This window comes from Ursus maritimus, unplaced genomic scaffold, assembly GCF_017311325.1.
Source record: "Ursus maritimus isolate PB19 unplaced genomic scaffold, ASM1731132v1 scaffold_20, whole genome shotgun sequence".
NCBI classification, from domain to species: domain Eukaryota; kingdom Metazoa; phylum Chordata; class Mammalia; order Carnivora; family Ursidae; genus Ursus; species Ursus maritimus.
The window spans coordinates 51,442,915-51,469,210 of NW_024424453.1; the positions used below are offsets into that span (position 1 = coordinate 51,442,915).

Genomic DNA, 26,296 nt, shown 5'->3' on the forward strand with positions numbered 1-26,296 from the left:
TACACCTCTCAAAGGTGCAGGCACCACCAGTGGTGACCGAAAAACACACACTCGTGGGGGCTTTTCTTCCCTCCTTGCTGTTCCCTGGGACCCTGCTCCAATAGACCACCTGCACCCACATTCTCATTTCAGGCTTGGTGATGGCGGACACCACTTGCCTGTGGTTAGATTTTAGGGAAAGGAACGATCTGAAAAACATCACTTTGGGAAAAAGTTGAATCAAAAAGCCCAGCAGTCCAACCGAGGCCGAGAGGAAGATTTCCAGAGGGAGCTCATGGGAAAGGGTCCACCCGACAGCTTAAAGGGCTCAAGGGCAAGATTCGCAAGGACAAGTGGCTCTTCTGGAGCAGGCCAGTATGTGTGCAGGGGGGAGGGGAGCAAGGGTGTAAGAAATTCACCCGCCCGGGATCTTGTTCTGCGAAACCACACTTCCTCTGGCCTCACTTCCATCCTTCATTTCCATTTTACTCCCAACGTCAAGCCCGTCTCACGGAAACTGCCGGACTATCAGTCAACCCTTTCATTTTCTGCTGCTCCCATCCTGAAGTCCTCATGAGGCCTGGCCCTGCTAGAACACACTCGTTCCTTCCCAAAGAGCAAGCTGGGTTCTAGAAAGCTGGGTGGCTTGTGGCTTTAAAAAAGCCCAGCTGCCCAGTGTGCATACTCTTTCCCCTCGTTCTCGTTGCCCAATTAATTCGTGAGGCGCAAGCAAAATAAAATGTTTGCCGTGTACTTCCAGCCAAGTAAAAGAGGCCCTATCTCCCATAGCCAAAACTAATATTGCACACTGGAACTGGCCGGGGGCCGACGCGGAGTGCAGGTAGAGCACTTCAGGGAACACACATCGTAACCCTGAGCCTGGAAACCGGAGCTGGGAGCCTCAGCGATCGCCCGTACTGAGCTCCACTTTCAGAGAGGCCGAAGAAAGAAGGAACTATTCTGAACCGAGCCTTGGTTTTCCGAAGCAAGAATCAAAAAATCGATATGCACGTGGCCTTGTGACATTCAGTACACCATTTCCTTTCCCAGGGGCTCGTCCCACCTGTAAAATGTAACGTCTTAGGTCTTTCAGAGCCTGAGCTTCCCGCCTCCCAGGACAAGGGTCAGATTTAGAGCTTGGATCTGTCAGCTGGCTAATGACCACCAACACCAACCAAGTGTGTAAATGGTTCTTTTAGGATGACAATTCTGGTCTCAGTTAAGAAGCTTCTATTCTCGTTAAGGACAGCTTTTTTGGAGGCTAACATTCTAAAGTAAGGAAAAATAATAAAAGTAAAAGTAAGTAGGCCTTTTCTTCCTCAGACATTAAGTGCTAGACTAAAGCTTTATAATAAATAAGTACATAAACGTTTTTATGGTATTTTATAAACCTATTTGGAGGCTCCAACAATAAGGAAAAACAGAAGTTGAAACGCACACACGACCTCCCTCCCTGCGCTTGTGTGGGTCTGAACACGGCCTGCGCCATCAGGCCGGGCTCATCCCTCCCTTCCCCCTCCTCTTGGTCTCTCCCCGGCTCACTAGCTGACCCGTCTTCACCACGCTGACCTTTCCTGGAGGGTCTGTGTTCCCTCCAGTCGCAGCATTTCTGGTCTTCCCGGAAACCTCCCACAGCGCCTCAAGAAAATCTGCCATGACACCCACGTGTGATCTACTCGCCATGGTCTCGATCCACTGCATGCACACCTGTTTCCCCGATGGACCGTAAGCCGACAGAGGGCAGGCCTTATGTCTGTTTTGCTCATGCATCCATGTTAAACACACGATTTATATTTGCTGAGTGAATGGATGGCACTGTGATCCTAGGCATGACTCGGCTAGCTGCCCTCTAAGCACCCACTTTCCCATTTCCCAAGTCCTGTACTTGCAGGAGAATTAACCCCTGTAGACCCTTAGGATATAGGTTAATGGTTACCTCCCAAGCCTCATTCTAAATGAAGCAAACAAGGCTCCATGTTATTCACTCAGCCTCCTGTTGAGAAAACTAGCCTTTGGTTTATTCAGAGTAAAACAAAACAAAACTAGAGGCTTTTATCTCATGAAAATCACAGCTGTCTCTACAACCCAGCATTACCCCCATTGTATGCTGTACATCAGGAAATTAGAACGTGTCGTAGTATTCCGCTTGTTACATGATCTAATCAATCATTCAATAACATCCTGGTTTGTCAGACTCACTGTGCCAAGAGCACAAAGCCACCAGCGTCTCCTCATCCAGCTGTCAAATGCCCAACAGGTAAATGTCAAAACACAGAGGACAGTGTTATTTCCACCTTTCCAATCCCACTTCAGGGCAAAGCTTTCATGTGTGATCTTCCTTTCATGTTGAGTTCACTTGGGGACAAATTAATTTCAGAGAGGAAAACCCAAGGGGGAGGCTCCTGCCAGTTTTCCAGGATCCAGCGTGGAGACACGCAGGCAGCACAGGAAAGCTAACTCCAGGAGGAACTGGCTGGGAGCTGGGTCCGTGTGCCAATATCCTTGGGATACTGAAGAGAGCCTTGTTCAGACCAACTGCAGCTGTCTCTGCAAATTCATCAATGCTTCCTTGCCTGTTACCTCCTGCACAAAAAAACTGCTGATGATGTCATGAGAAAGACCTCATTCACGAAGCACCTGGCCCTCCCAAGGGTAAGGGCCGCAGAGGCACGGGGAGCAGCCAGCATGCTGCCTTGGACATGTAAACAAGCCTCTTTATGCAAAGAAGATGCACTTGAGCTCCCTGGAGTGGACTGTCTACGCCTGAATTCCCACTTGGCCGCTCACTGGCCGTGGCTCTTCCTTAACCTTGCTAAGCCTCGTTTTCCTCATCAGGAAGACTCAGCTTGTAACTGGCCATACGTACCGGGTGGGTGTGAGGCTTAAATACATTAATGAAAGTGAAGTCCTGAGCACAGGTGCATACATCGTGGGGTGGCTCCAGCAACCTGCTGCGGTGGCCATGACCGTGCCATGTGCGCTCCCAGAGTACAGAGAAAGAATGTAAACTTCCTGCTTATTTTTGTGAACACTCGCAAAAGCCTGACACTAATCTGACAGAGACCACACAAGAAAGAAAACTGCAGAAAAATCTTGTTTATGAATACTGAAACAATATTAAATCAAGTATTAGCAAACTGAGTCCAATGACATAGTAATGACCAAGTAGAGGTTGGAGCTTTTAAAACACTCTTGATCTTATTAAAAGGTCAAAAAAGAGAAGCAACAGGAATAGTTTCATAGGCCAATAGTTTAAGCATAGTAATTAACAAAAAAGTTGTAATTTCAGGGACCCAAGTTGATCAAAAACTTTAGATTTCACTGAATTGGATGGGGCCTGACTCAGAATAAGTAATCACTCAGAACAAATACTTATAAAGTAGATTTATATTAGGTTGTGTTACAAAGATAAGATTCTCCAACAAACAGGGTCATTTGAGGGAAGTCTGTGGTCACAGAGAAACAAAGCAAAACATAGCTGCTTGGTCAGATCAGTAGTTTGGGAAGTTTCTGCCATGATGAACAAAGCCTATTTACAGAAAAGGGGGCCTGTCTGCTGTAGGTCTGGGTACCCAGAAGCAGACCCCGAGAGCAGTATTCTTGATCAAAAGATGCATTAAAAAATGTGCTCCCAGGACTCCAGTAAAAAAAGTATGGGAAGCAGGAAAAGGGGTCTGGAGGGTGGGGGGAGTCAGGCAAGGATGTGAGCTCAGGCCAAGTCCCACAGAGGGTGGCCTCTCCTGATCCCACAGGGGAGCTCTGGAGTGAGTCACCTCACAGCTGTCCTGAGCTGGGGATGCTGGGCATTTGTAACATCTGTACCACACAGTCATGGCCAAGGGCTGCCCAGGTAGAGGCACTTGCGCTCTTCATGACTACAGGTAAAGTGGCTCCTGTAACCTGAGCTCTGTCCTCAATACGAGAGTCACAGTGCCTGGGTGTTCAAAGAACACCAAGGTGGGGCGTGTGTGCGGGTGGAGGGACAAAGATGGCGGGAAGGGACTGGCGGGGACCAGGTGGGACACCAACACTGTTGGCTACATTGGGCAACTGGATAATGGACCAGAGTAGCATCCTGTGTCCCTGGCTCCGAATCTCCCACCAGCAGTGCCAGGAGCCCTAACTCTTCTGGGAATGTCCGTACAAAGGCAGCTCCGGGAAGAAATAAAAACTGAAGTCAAAATTAGAAATCAGACTAGAGATAATAAATTTAGATTTCTGATGGCAGCACTTATGGCGTTGGTCTTCAGTGTTAGCCCACTGACTGGTGAATCGGGAGTTTGTTTTTTTAAGATATTGAAAGCATTTAAGAGAGTCTGAGATTTATGAAACAGTTCAAGTGATTGAGCTTGTGTTCAAAGCTAAATGAGAAAATCTATTAGGTTGAACCACCTGACACGGCCAATATTTGGCTGTCTTTGAGCGACAACAGTATCAGTTTCATATGGTTCAGCCTAAATCCCTGAAGTCCATGTTTCTGACTTACAAGTTATGTAGGTACTATGTAAGTGAGTATTTGTAAAATGGTAGTTGTTTGAAAATAAGTGACTTGGGTATGGGATATCATGCTAATGGAAGTGACCATTCCTTTTCATGCATAAAAGCTCTTCAGGTTTGCAAGGATCTTACAAATAGACTGAAAGTATATTTGACAGGATGTCAGTGCTCATCCATGTTAATGCACTTCCTTAATATGATTAATAAAACATAGAACTCAGGTCTATAACCACCATCGTGACCCATTACAGTTGAGAATGAGAAGAATGCTCACCATGCCCACTGCTGTTCCACCTGCCTTGAAGTGAGAGGCAAGGCACTCCTCTGGCAGAGGAAAGTGAGGTTTTAATATTAAAAAGGTGGAGTAAAATCATTATTTGCATAGGTTATGATTTCTACCTAAAATGGACTGAGATGAATGAAACTCAAAAACTAAGGAACAAGTTCAATAAAATCACCAGTTAAACTTATGCCAAACCTGAAAGCTTTTTTTTTTTCATATATATGTAAGAGCCGGTTAAAAAATATCATGGATTTTCTAAAAAATAGAATAGATTTATGGGGCGCCTGGGTGGCTCAGTCGTTAAGCGTCTGCCTTCTGCTCAGGGCGTGATCCCGGCGTTCTGGGATTGAGCCCTGCATCAGGCTCCTCCGCTGGGAGCCTGCTTCTTCCTCTCCCACTCCCCCTGCTTGTGTTCCCTCTCTCGCTGGCTGTCTCTCCCACTCTCTCTGTCAAATAAATTAATAAAATCTTTAAAAAAAATAGAATAGATTTTCCAAAATATGTAATATTTACAACAGCAAACATCCAGGAATAACAAGAAGAGGCAGGACCTCAGTGGGGAAATTATGATATTCTTCGGAGGGACAGAAAGGAAGAGTAAGTGGACAGAGTAGATTCTTGGATGAGAAACCTGAAAACTGAAAAATGTGTATGTTCTTCCAAAATTAAAGTACATATTTAAAATAATTCCAATCACAGTGCAATGGAATTTTTCTGAACTTAAAGGAATGATTTGAAAAAATAAGCCTGTGACATTGGGCAGAACAAGTTGAAGAAGTCAAGTGCTAAGGGAGACGTTGCTTCTTCCAGATGTTAAGCTGTCTGTATGAAGCTTCAGCGATTCAAGCTGCATCGGTGTGTCCCTGTGGTAGACAGATCAGGGGACAGAACACAGAATTTCAGAAATGGATCCAAATGTAAATGGGAGTTCAGAATACGAAGAAGATGGTGACTTCAAGTCAGGGGTGCTGTGGGTGGGTAATGGGGTGTTAAACAAATCTTTGGGAGACATCAGACTATTTGGAAAAAATAAAGTTGGATCTGTACATTTTTCTCCTCACACCAAGGTAAATTCCACCAAAGACAGACTGAAAATTTAAATGTGAGGGAAAAAAATGAAACTAGGAAGTATGGATATATATTGGGTAGATATCTGGAGATGGGAAGGAATTTCTTTTTTTTTTTTTTAAGATTTTATTTATTTATTTGAGAGAGAGTGAAAGTGAGAGAGAGCACAGAGGGAGAGGTGAAGTAAACTCATTGCTGAGCAGGGAGCCTGATGCGGGGCTCGATCCCAGGACCCTAAGATCATGACCTGAGCTGAAGGCAGATGCTCAACTGACTGATCCACCCAGGTGCCCCAATGGAGAGGAATTTCTAAGCCAACACCAAAGTCAGAAGCTATGCATAAAGAAAAAGATGAATGAATTTGACTATATAAGAGTTAAAGACTTCTGTTGGGCTAATTGTCATAAATAAAGTTAAAAAACAAAGGACAAATTAGGGACACATGTTATTGGCAAAAGATTGGTATTTCTGGTACAATACGCATAAAATACTCCACATGTCCTCTCATATAATATATATTCGAATGCATAAATAAGTACATAAAAATACAGGAAAAAAATTGAGACATACGCCAACAATTCCTAGCGGTCATCGCTGTGCTGTGGGATCACAGCAGATCTTTCTGCTGAGCGGAACTGACACCCCTCCCAAGCTTGGCAGCAACAGAAGCCCCCCTGCCCTATGCCAGGCTCTGCTGTGTCCTTCCCAGAGGCAGAGCCCACCTGCTCCATCTCTGAGTCCTGGGCCTCTCCAGACACCACTGAGGTGCTCAGAGGATGTCTGTAATTATCACATCTCTGTTCAGAGGAGGGCCGGGCTGCATTCAGAAAGGCTGGGCTTTCATTATGGAGACTCTTGGCCAAGGAGGCACCCTGTGATGATGTATTTCCCAGTTGGGATTTTCAGGAACATGGCATCCTTAGGAGGAGTGCTGACCTCATAGCAAGGTGCTCTGCGGCAGTTCCCACCCTCCCCAGTACAGCCCACCTCTCCTGCCAGGACCACCCTCTGCTCAGCCCCAGACACCAGAAGCCCCAGTTTTCTTCATTCCCCTCTGGCAAAACTTCGGAGAGCCATGTCTGCCTGCCAAAGTGAACCAAGGGCAAAGGGAAGGGAGCTCTCCAGTCAAAGGCTGGGTGCTCCCTGACGTCCTTCTTTTCACTTTTTGAGGGGAAAACTAAATCTCAGTGGAGCCCTCTCAATGCACAGCTCTAACCCCTTGCCATGTGCAGGGACCCCCGAGGGGCTGTCGTGGTCTCTCTCTCTCTCTCTCTCACACACACACACACCTAGGGAGAGGCGTGAGCATAGTGAACGCAGCCTTGGCCTGGGCTCAAATCCCAGCTGTGCCATTTCTTGGAACTACCTGATCCTTTTGGAGCCTCAGTTTCCTCCTTTTAAAATGGGTTCCTGAGAGGCCCCAGTGGGTCATTATAACGACTGTAGTGCCCCGTATCACAGGTAGCTCGGTGCTTGTATTGCGTCAGCCCTATTAGCGGCCCGTGCGTGTTGGCAGTCTATGCTAAAATTAGGCCCCTTGAGCACCAAGTAACTCACTCTTCCGCCTGCCAAAAACCCGCCGTGGGTCCTGAGCCACACCTCTGGTGAGCCATGTGCATGTGAGGTTGAATTACCTGCCCCACAGACTCTGGGAGCTCCCTGAAATCAGAGGGGGCCTGCCTCGTGTCTGTCAGCCTGAGGCCAATGCTTCCAGATACCCTGGAGGCAGTTTGAGGCCAGTATTTGCTCCAATCTCCTTAAATCCTACAGCCTGCAGCTGCTACTCCACCTCCTTCCCTCTATCTGAGTGACCACCAGAAAGAAGCAAGTGAAAAAGAAATGTGGCCAGTGATTGAGGACTTGGAGGTCAGCCTTGGCTGTGAGATTTCTTGTTGGGTTGGGGGCAGTCATAGCAGACCCTGCTGTTCCATATCCCTGGCTCTGGCTCTCCAGCTGGGATACCTGCAGTTTCTCACTGGAGGGCTTTCTCTAGTGACAGAGACGCTGTGGCCTCTATGCAAGGCAAGCCAGACGTGTTCGGGATAGTAATGCCCTCAGGAGCAGCCCTCAACCAGTGACTGTGGGGAGTGTGAGAAAGCCCCAGGCCCTCACCCCTGGGGGAGATAGGTCTGAGCCGCCTGATCTTTGGGCCCAGAGCTCCCCAGTGGGAGGGGACCCAGTTGCCCACAGTATACCTAGTGTGATGACCTATCTTTTGTCTGCTGCTTTCTCTCTCACTCAAACCCCTCCCTCCCCCCCAAACTTCTGCCTTTGCCTCTGCAACAAATACCTTGCATTTGAATTCTTGTCTCAGGGTTTGCTTCTGGGGAAACCTGACAAATACATGTGTGCTACTTTTTGTTCTTTGAAAGAACCCAGAGCATAGATAATTTTCAAGCCCGTGGGACGGTCGCTCACATTCCCAGGCCTACCAAGGACCTGCAAACCTAAGGCAGAAATGCATGGACAAAGAGGACTGCTCTGGAAGGAAATAGCTGCTGGACTCAAATGAGGGAGCGCAGGGGAATCTGCATGGCCTGTCACGCCACAAGGCACAGACACACACGGGGTCCCACAGCACCAACGGTGACTTTCGGCACCAAAGGACTGAACTCACTCATCAGGTCAGGCCTGATCCTACACAGCAAGACTCTCTCACCAGGTGGGGGTAGCATTGCTCCAGTTCTTGGAGTCTTTGTGGTTTGCCTTTCTAGCAAGATAAGAAATTAGCATACCTCTCCAAACCACCAAGTTGTTTAAAAAGAGCACTTAGCGCTTAAAAAGTACCAGGGCGTATAAAACTTAATGATAACTGACATAGTAACCATAAAGTACATAGAAGCATAGAAATATCCTTCATCTCTCTATATACCCATTTGCTATCCATTCATTTATTCATGGAACAATGCTGACATCTGACTATATCCTAGGCACTGCTATAGATGTTAGGGATGAATTGATGAATAAAAAGTCATTCCATACTATATGGAATTTATAGTCCAGAGGGAGGGCTAAGACAATCAGCAAAACAAACAATACATCAGATGGTAGTAAGTTCTATGGAAAAAATCAGGGTATGGGGATATGATGGGGGTGTTTGGAACAGTAGGGTATTTCTAATCAGGTGACATTTGAGCCAAGATGGAGAGATTGGGCCATGTGGATATTTGACATAAGAGCCTGTGCAAAGGCCCCGAGGCAGGAACAAGCTTGGTGTGTTGCAAGGAACAGGAAGGAGGTCACAGTGGCTACAGTGGAGAGGGCAAGGAGAAGAGTCATAGGAAATGGGTTCAGAGAGGCAGCAACTCACTGGTTCAGATCTTATGGAGTCTTACAGGTATCGCCAAGAATGAAGTTACAGTGAGCTGGGAAGCCACTGGAGGGTTTGGGCAAAGGAGTGTAAAGGGACAAGGGTGGAAGCAGGGAGACTAATTATGAAGGAAGCTACTGCAGTCAATACTCAGGAAAAATAAGATGGGGACTTGGGCCACGATGAGAGCAGTGGTGATGGTACAAAGTGGTTGGATTATGGATATATTCTGCAGGTCTAGCCAATGGGCCATTTGTGGAACACATGCAGAGGTGAGAGAAAGGGACAGGGGAGGAAGGGAGTTGCTATTTCCTGCAAATGGAAGGTTTGGAGGGATTAGGATCCCATTTCAGACATTCTCCTGTACTGTTAGAAATGTTCTCATTCTTGATATGTGTGGTGGCAGGATGGGGATAGACTTATATAAAAATTAAAGATGTGTATGCTTAAGATGTGTACATTTTACACTATGTAAATTATACCTCAATTAAAACAGGCGATTGAAGACTAAAAATGAAAAAGGACAAAAAAGGGAGGTGATTAACTGTGCTACTAGCTGTGATGGGTCCAGAAAGAAGACTGGATTTACAAGACAAGTAGCTGGAGTCCCATTTGTCTTGTATAATACCTGGTAACAACACGGCTGATTTCAAGCACAGCCCACTCTTTGGCCCAGGGGACATTTTTCCTTTCCTTTTCTCCATCTTAGTCCATGCAGCTGTGCTCATGGTTGTACGTGACTTTCTCACCCCAGGAGGGGGTCCCCCTAACCACTCTAAGCTGTCTTGAGACTTTCTTTTGGATCCCTCAAGATCTCTCCTTGATTTGGGGCTTCTCTGTTTCCTCCAGCATATGTACCAGTTAGCGTCTTTTCCTTTAGGGAAGAGCCCACTTCATTGCTTCCTGCATGGGCAGCCCCTAAATGGCTGCCATTTTAACAGTTAATGCTAGAGAGAAGCAGCATTACCTCTAACCACAGAGGCAGAGACTGATTTCCCTGGTTAGCCAACCACATTGTTGGCAAAGCATCTGAGAGATTTCCTGGCAGATAAGACAATGAAATCTGGGCCAGAAGGTGACGTTAGCACCGGCTCAGCCACTTTCTAGGGTGACTTCAGTCTGGTTAACCTTTATGAGTCTTGAGCATAAAACGATCGTGTTCATCTCGAGAGTTTCTCTTCCTTCATCTGTACTTTGGGAATAAGAGTACCCATCACACAGGGCTGTGGTGAGGATTCAGTGAAATAAAGCACCCGGTACAGTGCCTGAAGGATGCTCCAGAAACATCTACTCCTTCCCTCCCAGTCCACTCAGCAAGTGGCTCCATGTCTGCCCACAGGACATCACACCAGGAGCCCACAAGGCCCACTGCTCCAAGTGCATTTAAGGGTTCTTACCAATGACTTGGTAAGTTACCAAGTTAGATGACCTAAAGTCAGGAGCTATGACCAACCTCAAATTTTGCTATGCATACAAATACCCAGGGTTCTTATTCAATACAGACTCTGATTCAGGAGGTCTGTGGTGGTCAGGTCTGAGAGCCTGCATTCTTTTTTCTTTTTCTTTTTTTTTTAATTTTAATGTTTTTTTATTATATTATGTTAGTCACCATACAGTACATCCCTGGTTTCTGATGTAAAGTTCGATGATTCAATAGTTTTGTATAACACCCAGTGCACCATGCAATACGTGCCCTCCTTACTGGTTTTCTTTTCTTTTCTTCCCCTCCCTCCCTTCCTTTCTTTCTGATTTATTTGAGAGAGAGAGAGAAAGAAAGAAAGAGAGAGAGAAAGGGAGTGAGCACAAGGGGGGGGGAGGGGCAGAGGGCAGGCTCCCCGCTGAGCAGGGTACCCAGTGCAGGGCTCAATCCCAGGACCCTGAGATCATGACCTGAGCTGAAGGCAGCCGCTGAACCGGCTGATCCATCTAGGCGCCCGGAGAGTCTGCATTTCTAACAAGCTAATTGATCCTAGGTGATGGCATGCTGCTGATCTGTGACCATATTTGAGTAGCAAGGCTATAAATGACACAAATAAACTTCCAAATAGCATTAGAAAAGTAGAAGAAAAAGAGTAAATGCAACACAAATGAATATAATTGTGCTGTGGCTGCCACATTAATAGAAATACCATGTTTAGAACTGGGACAGTACTAATTCTATGCTGGGCTCATTGGATAGCAGGTCCGGCCTGGGCTCCACATTTTAAGAAGGAAGAGGCCAAACCAGACACAGCACAAAAATAGAAACAGAACAGTGAAGAAGGCACTGGGAATATATACACTGAACTGTCAGGAGGACAGGGGTACTGGATGCTGGCCTTTCTAGTACAGGTCGGCCTGGACAGAGAGCTGCGGTGGCACTTTTGTGGGAGGCCCCAAATCCAAATCTGTTGACATTATCATCAGAATGGCTTTATCTCATGAAAATAAGAAATGCACATGTCAACGAAGACAGATAAGGCAGATAGATAAAGGTCACCTTATACGTTATCAGGGTCTGACATCTACTGGAGTAGATTTCACTGGGCGCTGCTTGATAAGACCCAACTGAGTCACGTCACGGGCTGGTTCAGGTGCTCTGCGACACCTGACCATGACCGAGCCAGATCTTCCCAACGGGTATTCTGGATGATGACTTTAAAATATTCTAAATGCAGTAATGCAGAGCCTGGAAGAACTTTAGCAAAAGGAAAATGAGACGGCAATCATGCTGCTCACGTGCCTGTTTGTGATTCATTCTCTCTCCTTCGCCCTTTCTGTTTCTCAGAGACACATGCTTACAAACAACCTCTCTCAGGTTTCTGCTGTGGCTGACTGCACTGACACCTCTCAATCGCCACTCCTCCCTTCCTCCCCATACGCAGAATCTGACTGTATTTGAGGCAGCCATGTGCCCAGCTCAGAAAACTCATCTCTTAGCCTCCACTGTGGCCAGGGGTGGCCACATGACATGGTTCTGGCCAATGAGAGGTACTCGGAAAATGCTGAGTGGGGCGGGCTTCAGGAAAGCTATTTAAAAGGGGGCAGGCCTAACTGGACAGCTACCTGCAAAAGAATGAAACTGAATCACTTTCTTCCACCATATATAAAAATAAATAAAAATGGATTAAGGACCTAAACGTGAGACCTGAAACCATCAAAATCCTAGAAGAGAGCATAGGCAGTAATTTCTTTGACATTGGCCAAAGCAACATTTTTCTAGATCTGTCTCCTGAGGCAAGGGAAACAAAGGCAAAAATAAACTGTTGGAGTATTTCAAAATAAAAGGCTTTACACAACAAAGAAACAATCAACAAAACTAAAAGGCAACCTACAGAATGGGAGAAGATCTTTGCAAATGATAAATCTGATAGAGGGTTACTATCTAAAATAGATAAAAAACGTATACAACTCAACACCAAAAAACCCCAAATAATCCATTTAAAAAATGGACAGGAGCAGACATTTCTCCAAAGAAGACATCCAGATGGCCAACAGACACATGAAAAGATGTCCAACATCACTCATCATCAGGGAAATGCAAATCAAAACTATAATGAGATATCACCTTGCCCCCGTCAGGATGTCTAAAATCAAAACCACAAGAAACAACAAGTGTTGGCGAGGATGTGGAGAAAAAGGTACACTCAGGCACTGTTGGTGGGAATGCAAACTGGTGCAGCCACTGTGGGTAAACAGTATGGAGGTTCCTCAAAAAATTAAAAATAGACCTACCCTATGATCCAGTAATTCTACTATGGGTATTTACCCAAAGAACAGAAAAACATTAATTCAAAAAGATATATGCACCCCTATTTTTAAAAGAACATTATTTACAATGACCAGATTATGGAAGCAGCCCAAGTGTTCATTAATAGATGAATGGATAAAGAGGTGGTATACATATAAAATAGAATATTACTCAGCCATAAAAGAGAATGATATTTTTCCATTTGCAACCACATGGCTGGATCTAGAGAATAAAATGCTAAGCAAAATAAGTGAGTCAGAGCAAGATAAATACCATACAATTTCACTCATATGTGGAATTTAAGAAACAAAACAAACGAACAAATTAAAAAAAAAAGGGGGGGGAGACAGACCAAACAACAGACTCTTAACTACAGAGAACAAACTGATGGTGACCGGAGCGGGGGTGGACGGTGGGATGGGTGAAGCAGGTGAGGAGCACCGAGTACAGAATTGGTGAGTCACTATATCGTACACCTGAAACTAATACAACACTGCATGGTGACTATACTGGATTTGAAACAAAAAATAAAAAAGAAATAAAAGGGGGCAGCGCTGTTAGCTTTCCTTTTCTTACTGCCTGGGATGCAGTTGCAGAGTTAGAAGTGGAAACCAAGAAACAACAGGTGTGAAAAAAGGCTGAGTGCAAAGACCAAAGAACCAGGTTTCCTGATGGCATTACACAGTTGCCTACCAGTCCTGGCCTATCCACTTCTAGATTTATGATTATAAAAGAAAAGTCAAAATCCCATTAGGATCAGCTGCTACAAGTTGGCCTTCCTGTTACCTGCAGCCAAACACGTTCCTAACTATTTTTAAAATCAGTTGTTTAATCCACTTGCTTAGGGAAGAGGATGGGCGGGCCAGTTACACTCAGGTGCCCGGATAAGATCACGGCCAGTGGCTGTCAGGAAGCAGCGAGGCTACTGGTACGTCTGGCCTCAGAGGGATGGAATGCCAGTTCTGGAAAGCTGGATCATCACAGGACGTGGCTATGCATTCACATTCTCTGTTAAATTCCAAGGGCATCTACATTTGCTGGCTCCCTAATTCCGAAGCTGGTGGAAATACCGAGTGCCGCTGACACTAGCACCTGAGAAAATCACACACACGCCTCAGGGCTGCATCGTTGTCAACACGCTTAGGACATAGCCTTCAGAACACAACGAACGCCCGGAGACGGCAACCCTACTATCGCCAACACTTTCAGGGTTCCGCCAGATCCCCTGGGACCCCATCTAGGTGCCCACCTTCTGGCTCCAGCGTGTGTTTTCCTCCAAGAACCAGCACCCGTGGGTCTTCTCTGGAGGGCTGGCCTCAGCCTAGTAGGCCACTGTGTCCACCCGTCACCCTCAGAGGGCAGAAAGCACTAGGGCTTTTATTCCTCAGTAGGTGGCCCTTAACCAATGACTGGTGCTAGGGCGGGAACAGAAGCCCAGCTTCCTGACCTTGAGATGGACCTTGCTGAGGTGTGGCTCACCCTTCAGAGCTCCCCAGCAGCACCGGGCCGAGGCCACCCTCTGCGACGCTGTGCCTGAGATCACACCCTGCCCTGTCCTGCTTCCCTGCTCGCTCTGCACCTGCTGCAGGGAAACCTAGCCTGAGACACTCATGTTCTCCTTGATCCCTTTTGCTTTCTTTTGTTTGCCTTGGCTTAGCAGTCCATTTTCATGGCTTTCCTTTTAAGAGGTGTTGTGCTGCTTTATGAAAAAGATTTAAAATCCAAGACTCCCCTTTCCCCTCAAAAGAGGAAATTATTAAATTGCTGTTTTGCAGTTCATTAGAGAAAAAAAAAATACAGAGGTTTAACACATGTTTTCTAAACTACTCCCCCTCCACTACCAAATAGATTTACCCAAGTCCTGCAGCTCTGGGAAACGTCCTTCTTAATTGATCCTTGTAGCTACAGCTCTGTTGACATTTCTAAAGCTAAACGTAGCCTTCCTTCCAAACACCGTGAATACACAAATGAAGCTTTTCATATATGTGAAAACTGAGCCCTGCCATGGAATACTGAGGCCACACTGTGACTGGAAATGGACATCTGGGTTTCTCTACCACCTCCTCACTGCCCACCGCTGCAGGAAGGGCCCAGCCTGGCTCTCAGGCACGGCTTCACTAGGGGCTAGAATCTCTCTGACTGCAAGGCCAGACAGTGGCAACACCACAGCCACAAGTAATCCAGGTGAGGAACTACGAACCTGGCCTTGGGGTACCTGCTGCCTACCGCCCACTGTTGTCTGCTCCAGGAGGAAGGTCAGCCCATCAGAACGGGCAGAAATAGCTCAGAAACGGGAAAGGCTCTAGGGAATTTGGGATTGATCTTTGACGTGCAGGACGGGGAAGACAAGGGAAGAAAGAGAGAAAGAGCCTGCTGCTGTGTCAGAGCCTCAGATGGGCTTGGAGCCAGGTGAGGTTTTTCTGCCCGGCATTACGCAGGAAGTTCAAGGTAAAGTCACCAGGAGGCTTGGGGCACTGGATTAAAAACAGAAAAGGGGCGGAAAAGACTTATTATTTTCTGAGTATCGATATCCACCCTTAGGGCTCCCTTACAAGGCAAGAAGCAAGTTCATTCATCATCTTAATGGCCCAGCCAAGATGACTACAAACATCTAAGGGTTGCATTTTACTCGGGGCTACTATTAACTTGACGAGAGACACCGGAGAAAGAACACGATGAAAGTCAGTTCCTGCCTTGAATGAGAGCAGTGGCAGAGGGAAGGCAGGAGGTTTGAAATCCGCTTACACACCAACGCCAACCAATGAGGCGCACGCATTTCTGCTTGCAAACCTTCCTGATACGACGCGGGCCTTCCCAGCACCTCGGAACACATCTTGTTTTGTTCCTGTGTACAGATGCAGTTTCTGTGTGGAAACGTCTGTCTGAGAACAGGTCGGGGCACTCCCACAAATATAAAGGTATATAAACATGTAACTGTCTAATCTTTCCCACTCTATCCGGGTTAGAAACTGGATCATTTTTATCGCCTGGCGCCATCTTGAGTGGCTAGCCTTGAAAGTGAGAAGAGAGAAGCCCTTGAGAGAAAGGGATTGCCTTTCTATGGTAAAGGTAGATATACACTGGAAGGATCCTTTTACAAGAAAAACAAACTTATAAACCCTCTATGCCTTTTGTCATAAAGAATAAGCCACAGAATGCCGCAAAAGCTGACCTGGTTCTTTTCTGCCCCCAAAGCCAACTTGGAGGCCAAGTTTCCTATTGAATTCAAAGCACTCCACAGAAAGTGCAAAACTAAGCTTTCCTTCACCCAACTTCTAATGGACATCATCAGGCTTCCCACAAGGGGCCCTGTCACGGGAGGAGACAGAAGGACACATGGCCCACCCCTCCGTCTTCGTCTCTCAGGGAGGTTAGACGGTGACACAACAATGTGTCAGCCAGATTCAGTGACTTACAACCAACCGGGGCTGAGCGTTAACTACGTTTCTTAGGAACCTGAAAGTGCAGAAAGCTCTAAACATGCATTCTAAGTGGTAGGTCTCTGTTTTCCCTGCTGGATTCATGGTCCTCCCCCTGCTTCCTCACTGGTCTCTTTCCTTTTGGCAATCCCAAGACTGAATCTCCCCTTCTGGCTTCCCCGGCCTATCTGGTCTTTCTGGCTTCTTCCTTCAGCATGTCGCCAGCTTCTGTCCTTTCTTCTATTTCCTCAGTCCATATCCTCAGTGAAGAACACAGATGGCTCATCACTGTCTACCTGATAGAAATCCTGGATTCCTCCCTGGGCTTCATGGGGCCTGCAGACCTTTGGGCCGGTCCTCTCCCTGCCCAATCTGCAAGACTCAGGGCCTAGCCCTGCATTGTTTGGGGAGTACATTATTTTCCTCATTCTCTAAACTCTGATCTTGTTCATCACACATATCACATATCACCATTATATATCTTGCATTTTAAAAAGTCAACATCCCCAAAACAAAAATTCTAATATTTCAGCAAATAATAAGTAAATGGAAAAAAAAAAAACCCAACTGGCATTATTACAACAAACAAACAGGAGCCCCCAAAGCCAGCTCATTTACTTAACTGATATATATTTACCAAGTTTTTTTTTTTTTTAATTCTAGTTAACATACAGTGTAATATCAGTTTCTGGAGTAAAATTTAGTGATTCATCACTTATGTAAAACACCCAATACTCATTTTATTTACCAAATTTTTCATTATTTTTCATGTAATTTTATTTTTTTAAATAAAGGCTATTAGTCAAATATAAAAATATGTTCCGTTTATTTTTTTAAGATTTTATTTATCTATTTGGGAGAAAGAAAGGGAGGGAGAGCACGAGTGAGGGGAGGGGCAGAGGGTGAGGGAGAAGCAGGCTCCCTGCTGAGCAGAGAGCCCAATGCAGGGTTTGATCCCAGCGTCCTGGGATCTTGACCTGAGCAGAAGGCAGATGCTTAAACCAACTGAGCCGCCCAGGTGCCCAAAATATGTTCAGTTTAACACGAGCTCTACTTTTTGACATTATGAAGGCACATACCCATGTGCGCACACTCATGGAGTCCCTTTGTTAAAATCACAAGTCTTGATTTTTAGTTTAAAAAGGAAGAGCCAACACCCTCTGACTTACGTGCTTTGTCTTGTATTCTTGCTTTTCTCCCGCCCCCTCCAGCATGTAATCTCGGTCTGAAGTAGGTGACAATATAGACATTCTGAATTAATGAACGAATTATGAAGTTTGTGCTTGTGTGTAGGGGGCTACCATGGCAGCTACATATTGCGTGCAAGTGGTTGGCATAGGCCCCACTTCATCCTCAGCACACCTCAGTTTAGAAAGAAACTGAGACACAGAGAGAAGGCCCCTGGCTCAAGGTCACACGGTCTGCAAAAGACAGAGCTGAGTTTCTGCGTCTGCGTCTGATCGCTGCGAGAACCTCGCTTTCCCTCTACCCCACCTTGGCTGCTTGCTATGTTACTTCTGAGAACCTCTGAAACACAAACTCCAGCTTAGCTGCTTCTTGCAATCACTGCAACATACCAATCTTCCAGCCTGGGAGAAGTTTTCAAAACGTCATCAGCTTTAAAAATGCTATGGATACTACGTGTAAATTGACTCTCTCCTTCCCCCAAACACACTCGCACTAGAACTCCCAAACTCCAATCTCTTTGGCTAGCTTCTCTGCCACCCAGGGATGGGTGCGAAATGCAGTCAAGCCCGCAGACACGCTCGGTTCCACCACAAATACAGAACCGTGTGACAAACAGGCAGGCAGGAGAATGGGCCTACAGCATATGGAAGACAGCTAAGCCGGAGGTCACAATTGCGGGCCTACAGGCTGGATGCGGTCAGTTGGACATGTGTTTGGCCCATACAATGTTCAGAGAATATTTTAATTAGCTGCCAAAGTCATGCAATTTCACATAAAAATGTGGATTTCTGGCTTTTATTGAAAAATAGGAAGTCTGACAGCACCAGCCCCTGCTCCCACCTGGTAACCATTGACTGCTGCAGGGAGCTGGCTGCTCTCTCCGGATGAGGCTCCATTTCTCCACAGTCTTCACTGCTTCCCACTGTCCCACACCTGACCCCCATCCCATTGACAATACTCACCTTGTAAGACTCCTGTAAGACTGTAAGTGTGCACCACCAGTTCTCAAGCTAGAACCTTGGCAAAGTTCCCTGAGGCTAACTTACAACTTCTGGAAGCCTAGAAAGTGAGGTGCTTAGGTTGCAAACGCTTCCAGCCCTGGGGGCATCTCCAGCAGATGCTGGTGAGCCCCACGCAGATGTGCTGCACCGTTCAGGGTGCTCCACCCCATTTCCAGTTGCCAGCGGCTTCATCTCTGTACCTGAGTGCATCTTTCTAGAACCAGGCCGGTTGCTCTGACCATGCACATTACAGGACAGAAGTCCTAGGGAGGGCGTACTCCTAGAAAGCTTCAACTACTGACTCCTTAGGAGGGGGCATAAATCCCTCAGCTCCCTCTGCCCTAAGGTTTGTGTTTTGCACTGTTTCCCAGGGTTGTCCTGGGATTAAGCCCCAGTACCCACTGTGGCAGCTGGTTTAATAGCACCCTCTTCATTAACTGCCTCCACCAGTCTATCACTGGTCCATCTCCCTCCCAGTGTTCTTGCACCTCCCAAATGAATTGCCCTCAGGTCCTTGCTTCAAGGTCAGCATCTAGGAAATCCAATCCAAGAACACACTCACGCTGTAGAGAAAAGATTAGGTCAGGGGCTTGCCCTCATTCTTCTTTCTCACCCAGCATGGCCTCCTCTGTAACTGCATGGCAAGCTCCTGTGTCCCTTTGTACCCAAAGGTCACCTGAGAGCTCTCTTGCACTAACTTAAAGCTTACGACTATCCACGTCCGTGTCTGTTTCCACGCCGGCTGTAACAGTGACTGCCATGAACCCAGCCCCTTCTTTGAGCTTATCTGTCTTGGTCACATGAGGCATTCCTGAGAGCAGGAGTCCTAACTGACAAGCAACTTCAGCATCAGACAGCAGGCATCCGCATTCCTCAAATGTCCCAAGGTCACCCTCCCCCTAGGAATGCTGCTGGCCCTTTGACCCCCATGGGCAGCCTCTTTCCATCTTGGTGGATGGCTCCTATCCCTCTTCCTCTGTCTTCTCACCAGGCTCCAGCCAGCTCACGCACCCACACCACCTCTGCAATGGCAGCAGTAGCAGATTTCAATTCTTCGGAGGCCCATCACGTTTTCCTAAGCACTTTCCTGGGGACTTTGGGCACCCCGAGACTAGCTGTCAGTCATCACTTGCTGCAGGGCAACGTTTCAGCACTCTGGACTGTAGTGGAGACTTGTGCTCTGCTTGCTGACTGCCTTACACCCCATTAGGCCATGACTTCTTTGGGAGCAGAGACCAGATCTTACTCATCTTTGGGTCCCCTAGTGGTTGGTACGGTCCGTGGCCCTTAGCACCCTGGCACTTAGCAGGTACTGTCTGAACAAATGCATTCTTGTTCCACAGAGGCAAGAAGAGCCAAAGCCTGTGTGCCGAATGGCATCACAGTGAAGAAATTAAAACTCAACGTGATCTTGACCTCAGGGCCACGTGGCTATACAACTCCACCGGGCACCATTCACAAAGTCTGTGAAGTGCTGCTCTGGGGGTGTCCCTCACGCAGAATCTAATGTGAATGTGACCGCAGGGTTGTGTGATCCAGATGTGCTCCAAATGCATTTTCTCCATTCTTCCTTCTTCCCCCTTTCCACTGTGCCCCGTCTCTAAGGGATCCCACACACTGCTCCACAGGTGGCCTCTCTATGACCACTGTATGCTGTGCCCCAGCCAGCCCACCAGCCAACCAGCTCGTGGCCACCGACGCATTAAGTCCTATTTTATAGAGTGTTTTCAAGTTAGCTTACAGAGGCGAGAGGAAAGGCAGCAGATGGTTGTTCATGTGCATCCCGCATTTTTTATAAGCCGTCTTCCCTTACAGGGAAGAACCAGTGTATATCTACAAAAGCAACTCTGCGTTAGAGAGGACAGAAAAGTCCATCTTTGGGGAGATGTCTTGTTCAGTCTCAGAAACGAATACGTCACGAATTATGTGATGACACAGAAGACTGCAGACCTTGGAGGCCTAGGCCCCGAGCCGCCTTACAGCTCTGGACAGAGGGATAGCCCCCCACACTCCCACCCACATCACCTGGGCAGCCAGGTGAGGCACCTGAGCTGAGATCTGAGGGCACAGCAGTTGATGAAAGAAAATGGGGGTGGGTGGATTATAGCTGGATTCTAGTGTGCACGTGGGGGATGGTGAGCAATGAGGCTGAGGAAGAGGGAGGGCAGGAAGCATGGGCTCAGAATGGCCTCTCAGGGAACAGCTGAGGGGTCCGAACTGCACTCTGAAGAATGTGAGGCAGGAAGAGTGATGAGATTAAGTTTCTTCTCAAATTTTTATGGTATAACTGATATTATAGGCTTATTTTTTAAATTAAGTTTTTAAATTAATGTATTTACTGTGGCAATAATTTTTTTACACGTGCTTACTATTTTAAATGCTTACAAAATTTGTTTTTGCTTACATCTACATTTATTTGGCTTTAACATTTTACTCCACAACTGTATTCTTGAGTGCTTTATCTGTAAGTGTTCTATTTCTCAGGAACAGTTTCATGCTTATTAAAGCTTTAACGGTTACTGAAGCAGATGCTGCCTTGCTCACATTCCCTAGAACCAACCAGAGGGTTGGTCACCTGAAGCCAGTGCCCTCCAGGCCAAAGGCTTCCAACTTCTCACTGCTGGAGTTGTTTGTTCGCTCCAGGGAGTATGGCCCATAGCCATAGAAGTCTGGAAGTGCCACAGAGTTACTGCCCTTGGAGTGATTCTCCATGGATGAGTGGTAAGGATTGCTGAAGAAAACCTCTAGCAGCTTCCTTACACCTGGGAGTGATTCAGAGGGGTGTTCCACAGAGTCTACCTCTCTGAGGATCTGCAGCAGGACAGAACCCGAGTTCCCCATGCCTTATCAGTGCACACTTTCCTGTCTCTTATCCCTTCCCTGTCTAAACTCACCACTCCCACAAAGTGCCTCCTGAGATCACTCCCCAAATAAACTACCTGTACCTACATCATTGTGTTGGGGTCTGCTTTTGGGGAAATCCAAACTGGCAGAGTTAACAGACTTTATGAATTCTCAAACATTCAAAGACGTCTTTGTTTTGTCTTCACAATGGAGGGCAAGTTGGCTGGGTATAGAATTCTTAATTCACAAGAGAATATATTCTGATTTTTTAATACTGTTACAGAAAAGAAGCCTATGGAACACTGGTTTCTTTGCTTTCTGCTAGCATCACTTTCATAGTTTTCTTTTTTTTTTTTTTAAAGATTTTTATTTATTTATTCGACAGAGATAGAGACAGCCAGCGAGAGAGGGAACACAAGCAGGGGGAGTGGGAGAGGAAGAAGCAGGCTCACAGCAGAAGAGCCTGATGTGGGGCTCGATCCCATAACTCTGGGATCACGCCCTGAGCCGAAGGCAGACGCTTAACCACTGTGCCACCCAGGCGCCCCCACTTTCATAGTTTTCAAATTCAAAATCTCATGAAGCTGTGTGTTGACACTAAAGTGCTCTCAATATTTCTGCCCGTTGTTTGCAGAGCTCATTCAAGAGAATGGAGATCCTTCCTTGCTGTCTACTCATGTCTTCTAACTCTTATGGAGCCACTTCTCTTTGCTGATTCTCTGGTCTCCACCTTCCACATCTACAGTTCTCACTGTCATTCTTCTTCATTGTTTTGTTCTTTTTCTCTGAATTCTTAGAGACCATCTCAAATATGCCCTGTATAACAATGAATCAATTTTCCATACTAATTCTGCTCTTTCTTGATCATAACACATTTTAATTCTGCCATTGCTTTCTTGGTTTCATTATATTTCCTTATCAATTCTACAACCTTTATTTTTGTTTGCCTCTCAGTTCATTCCTTTTTCATCCCAGCTTATCATTCTACTATCTGATCTTTTGCTGTGCTCATTTTTTCCTTGAATTTAATCAAGAAAAGTGGATGCTAGAATAAAATTTACTTTTGTTTTCTATTAATAATCCTTCTAAAAGGTATGCTTTCCTTCTGTATCCTGAGTTGCACTTTTCATAGTTTATATGTTAGAATCTTTCTGTAAGGTTCATGTTGGTTATGTTAGGTCAATGCAGGGTGAGTGGGCTCTCCTGGCTCCTCTTTGCCACCCATCTTGGTGCTGTGAGAATCTTGCTCTGCTCTGAGTGATGCCATTTACATCTCCAGTTAGAGTTGTAGTTGAGGTCATGAGAGAGGATTTTTGTTTCTTTGTCTTCTCTTGCCACATTGACGGTCAACTTGCCTAACTGTTTTTCTAGTTGGTCCTGCCCCTGTGGCACCTATGTGATGTCTCTGTGTCTCTGCTTCCTTTCTCACACTAATGCTTCCCACATCCTGAAGAGTCCCTGGTACCTTGTCAACTTTCTGACAAACTGATAGAAGAGATCCCTGTGCCAAAGGTTGTTGGGATTCAATGGAAAAGAGATAAAGATGATAAGCTATAGAAGCTAATGACATATCTGTGGTCTTCTCAGGTACACTGTCCTCACCTGGCTGGAGCCCCTCATCCAGAATGCCTTGAGGGGGGCTACTTACTACCCCTCACAGTGCTCAATATGATACAGGGGTGGAAATGATGCTCTCCTGCCACTTTAAGAGGAGACAATTCTGCTGAGTGATTTATGGTGTTGGGCATCCCTCTACTTCTTTCCACCCTATCAATCAGACCAAGGCTACATTTTATGATGGCACAGCCTTAGCCTTTTCCCTGCCTCATCGTACTTCCCTCACTTCTCTCCTGCAGCAATCCTCCAGTATGGCAGATGCACCCAGGTCACATGCAGGAGGGAATGGGAAATATATGTAAAACCCATGGTATGTAGTAGGTGGTCAACAAATGCTATGTTACATCCCCCAAATAGTTACAAGACTAAAAATATAATCATTTGTCCATAGCAAGCTCTGTGAAAGACATTCATCACAGTATTTTTGAATTTTTATATAATAATTTTTATTATGTTATGTTAGTCACCATAGAGTACATCCTTAGTTTTTGATATGATGTTCCATGATTCATTATTTGCGTATAACACCCAGTGCTCCATGCAATACGTGCCCTCCTTAATACCCATCACCAGCCTATTCCAATCCCCCATGCTCCTCCCCTCTGCAGCCCTCAGTTTGTTTCCCAGAGTCCATAGTCTCTCATGGTTCATTCCCCCTCCTGTTTACCCCCCCCTTCATTCTTCCCTTCCTTCTCCTACCAATTTATTTAAGAGAGAGAGCAAGAGAGAGAGCTTGAGCAGGGGAGGGGCAGAAGGAGAGGGAGACAAGCTGACTCATTGCTGAGCAGGGAGCCTGACATGGGACTCAATCCCAGGACCCTGAGATTATGACCTGAGCTGAAATCAAAAGTTGGATGCTTAACTAACTGAGCCACCTAGGCACCCTCCTTCATCACAGTATTAAAGAGAATAAAACTGGAATGAAATAGCTACATAATAGGAATTTGAGGATAATCCACAGTGTACCTTATGATAGAATACTATGATGAAGGGAAATAGAGTAATACAGGGGAAGCCATACAGTTTCTGAAATACTACTACCAAATCCTATATACCAACAAAGTGGGGCCAGCTCAGAATTTTCTAGCAGACAACAGAGAGAAAAAGCCTAGTCACAGGGATGACTGTGCCTACAGGTAAAAATAAGCCAAAGTACTCAGGGAAAGCACAGCTATTCCTAATTCTGAGACCAGAGAGAAATTTCTCCTGTAGGTCCTAGGTGAGGGGAATCTGCAACGTAATGAACCAGTCACCAACCGCATCCTTTCAGTTACCACAGAGATGAGTTTTACAGATCTGTCCTTGAGTGAGTCCCTCTACCACCACCCCCTCCAGGAAGATGGCATCGTGGCACAGGAAATTCTGTAAAAGGGATTCTAGGTGGAGCCAGAGATACTAGAACCTTGTAGATACTTGGTTCTCTTTTGACTGGGCTTAAACCAGAACAATTTTTAGGGTGTAGAGGACAGATGGGGAGCATGCCTTTCTCATAGTCCTTCTTGATGGCTTTTGTGGCTTCCCCAACCCTGGGGCTTCTAAAAGCTATTAAGCAGCAGAGAGTTTGAGATAACCTCTTGCAAAGTTCTTGGAGCGTGACCATTACAGATCACTCTATAGGTTTCACTTGCCCCCTAAGCTGGGCAAGGTTGGTATAATCCTATCAAAACTGCTGAGCTTGCCAGGATTTGCGTCTGAACAGAAGTTTGCCCATTGGCTTGAAGGTGCGCCCGGTGCTCATCTGTGGACAGGGTGGAGCTGTTCCTTGGAAAGTGATTTTGGTTCCATTTAACACAGATATCAAGGCACTGCAGTTTTGTGTTGTAAACACTTTGCAAAGCTATAAGAATCGCCTTCAGAACTACTGTCAGGAGTCCGAGCAACCACCGGGGAGAAGAGGGTGAGGTCTGTCCAAGCCCACTCATTCCTATTGCCTGCTGGAGACTCGTTCTTTTTTCTTCCCATAGGTAGTTTGTTGAGTTGAATTATGGGACAGGAGAGAATACCAAGTCCTTTTTCCTTTCTGAGTCATTCTACTTAAACTTTAATTTATTCGAATACATGAATTCATGCTGAAAAACTCACTCAGTTCACGAAAATAATTTAACTTCCTCAATTCACTCAAATATATTATAAACAAACATGCCAAAGCACAAGCTGACATACATGACCCCCTAATGGAAAACATCAAGCGCACCAGAGGTGATAACAAGCATAATAAGCAGCCATCTGTCCTCATTTCTTATCTTGTTTTTCACAACTACTGACATAAAACTGGAATTCTCTAGAACACATGAGTGTTCGGAGAAGGGTCAGACATAAACGGTAGGGAGAGGGTTCCATAAGAGAGAAAGGATGGGAGACAATGTTAGAGATGGATATTGCTCCAACACACCTTCTAAGTCCAGGAGGAAAAAACTCTTATAGTTCCAAATGATACCCTACACAATGAAAGAGTCTTTGCAGAATCACTGCACATTGCAAGCTATGATGAAAATCAGAAAATGCACCAGATGGAACAAAGACTCTCATTTGGAGGTGCCTTCCTTACCTTCTGCCACATGTTGATGAAGAAGAGCTCCCGGGAAACGTTGAAGGACACATTGGCATCATAGGCATCATCCCCGAGGTTTGAGATGGAGATGTTTAGGGATATATTCTTCACGGCCCCCAAAGCTAGATAGGGGGTTTTTCCATCAACACTGTAATGAAAAATAAGCAGCAGTGAATGCCTTGAAGTTTTCACTAACATAATATGAGGCATCATAGGGTAGCTGAAAGTTGGGGCAGAAACTCCACTGGGGTCAGAACTACAAGTTCCAGGAACCCCATTAACCAGCCATGCATCCTTGGGCAATCAGTCAGCTCCCCTGCGCCTCAGTTTCCTTATCTAACAGCTAACCTGTTAAGCTCTTCCAGGGTTCACATCAATCTCAGAAAGTTATAAGACATTTAATACCCTAGACATGGAATTTGGCCATGTATTCATTCTTATGTTTTTGAGTATCAACTACATGTCAATCACGGCTACTCTATGTGCTAGAAGAGAGAACAGTGAACAAAACAGAGTTCTTGCCTTCTTACAGCCTCAGGGAGACAGAAAACGTATATACCAAGGAGCAAACATACAAGTCAGATTGTGATAAGAGCTACGGAGAAAACCCACAAAGGGTAAGAAGGGTAGAGAATGCCATATTTGGAGGAAGAGTGGGTTGCAATTTTAAATAGGGTGGTTGGGGAAGCCTTCACTGATGAGGTGACCTCTGAGTAGAAACCTAAAGAAAGAAAAGGAGCAAGATACACAGACACCTGGGAACTAGCAAAGGGAAAGTCGTGCCTGGCACATTCAAGGACTGGCAAGGA

The 26,296-nt window shown here is 46.0% G+C and overlaps 1 protein-coding gene across 2 annotated transcripts in view; it reads right to left on the reverse strand.

Moving 5' to 3' along the window:
• The window catches only part of ITGA9 (integrin subunit alpha 9), a 326,219-nt gene that overhangs the window by 98,555 nt on the left and 201,368 nt on the right, over positions 1-26,296 (reverse strand). For both annotated transcript variants that reach the window (XM_040636970.1, XM_040636971.1), the window contains exon 18: positions 25,485-25,635. In XM_040636970.1, the coding sequence (XP_040492904.1) occupies positions 25,485-25,635 (151 nt within the window). The remainder of the gene's footprint in view (positions 1-25,484; positions 25,636-26,296) is intronic.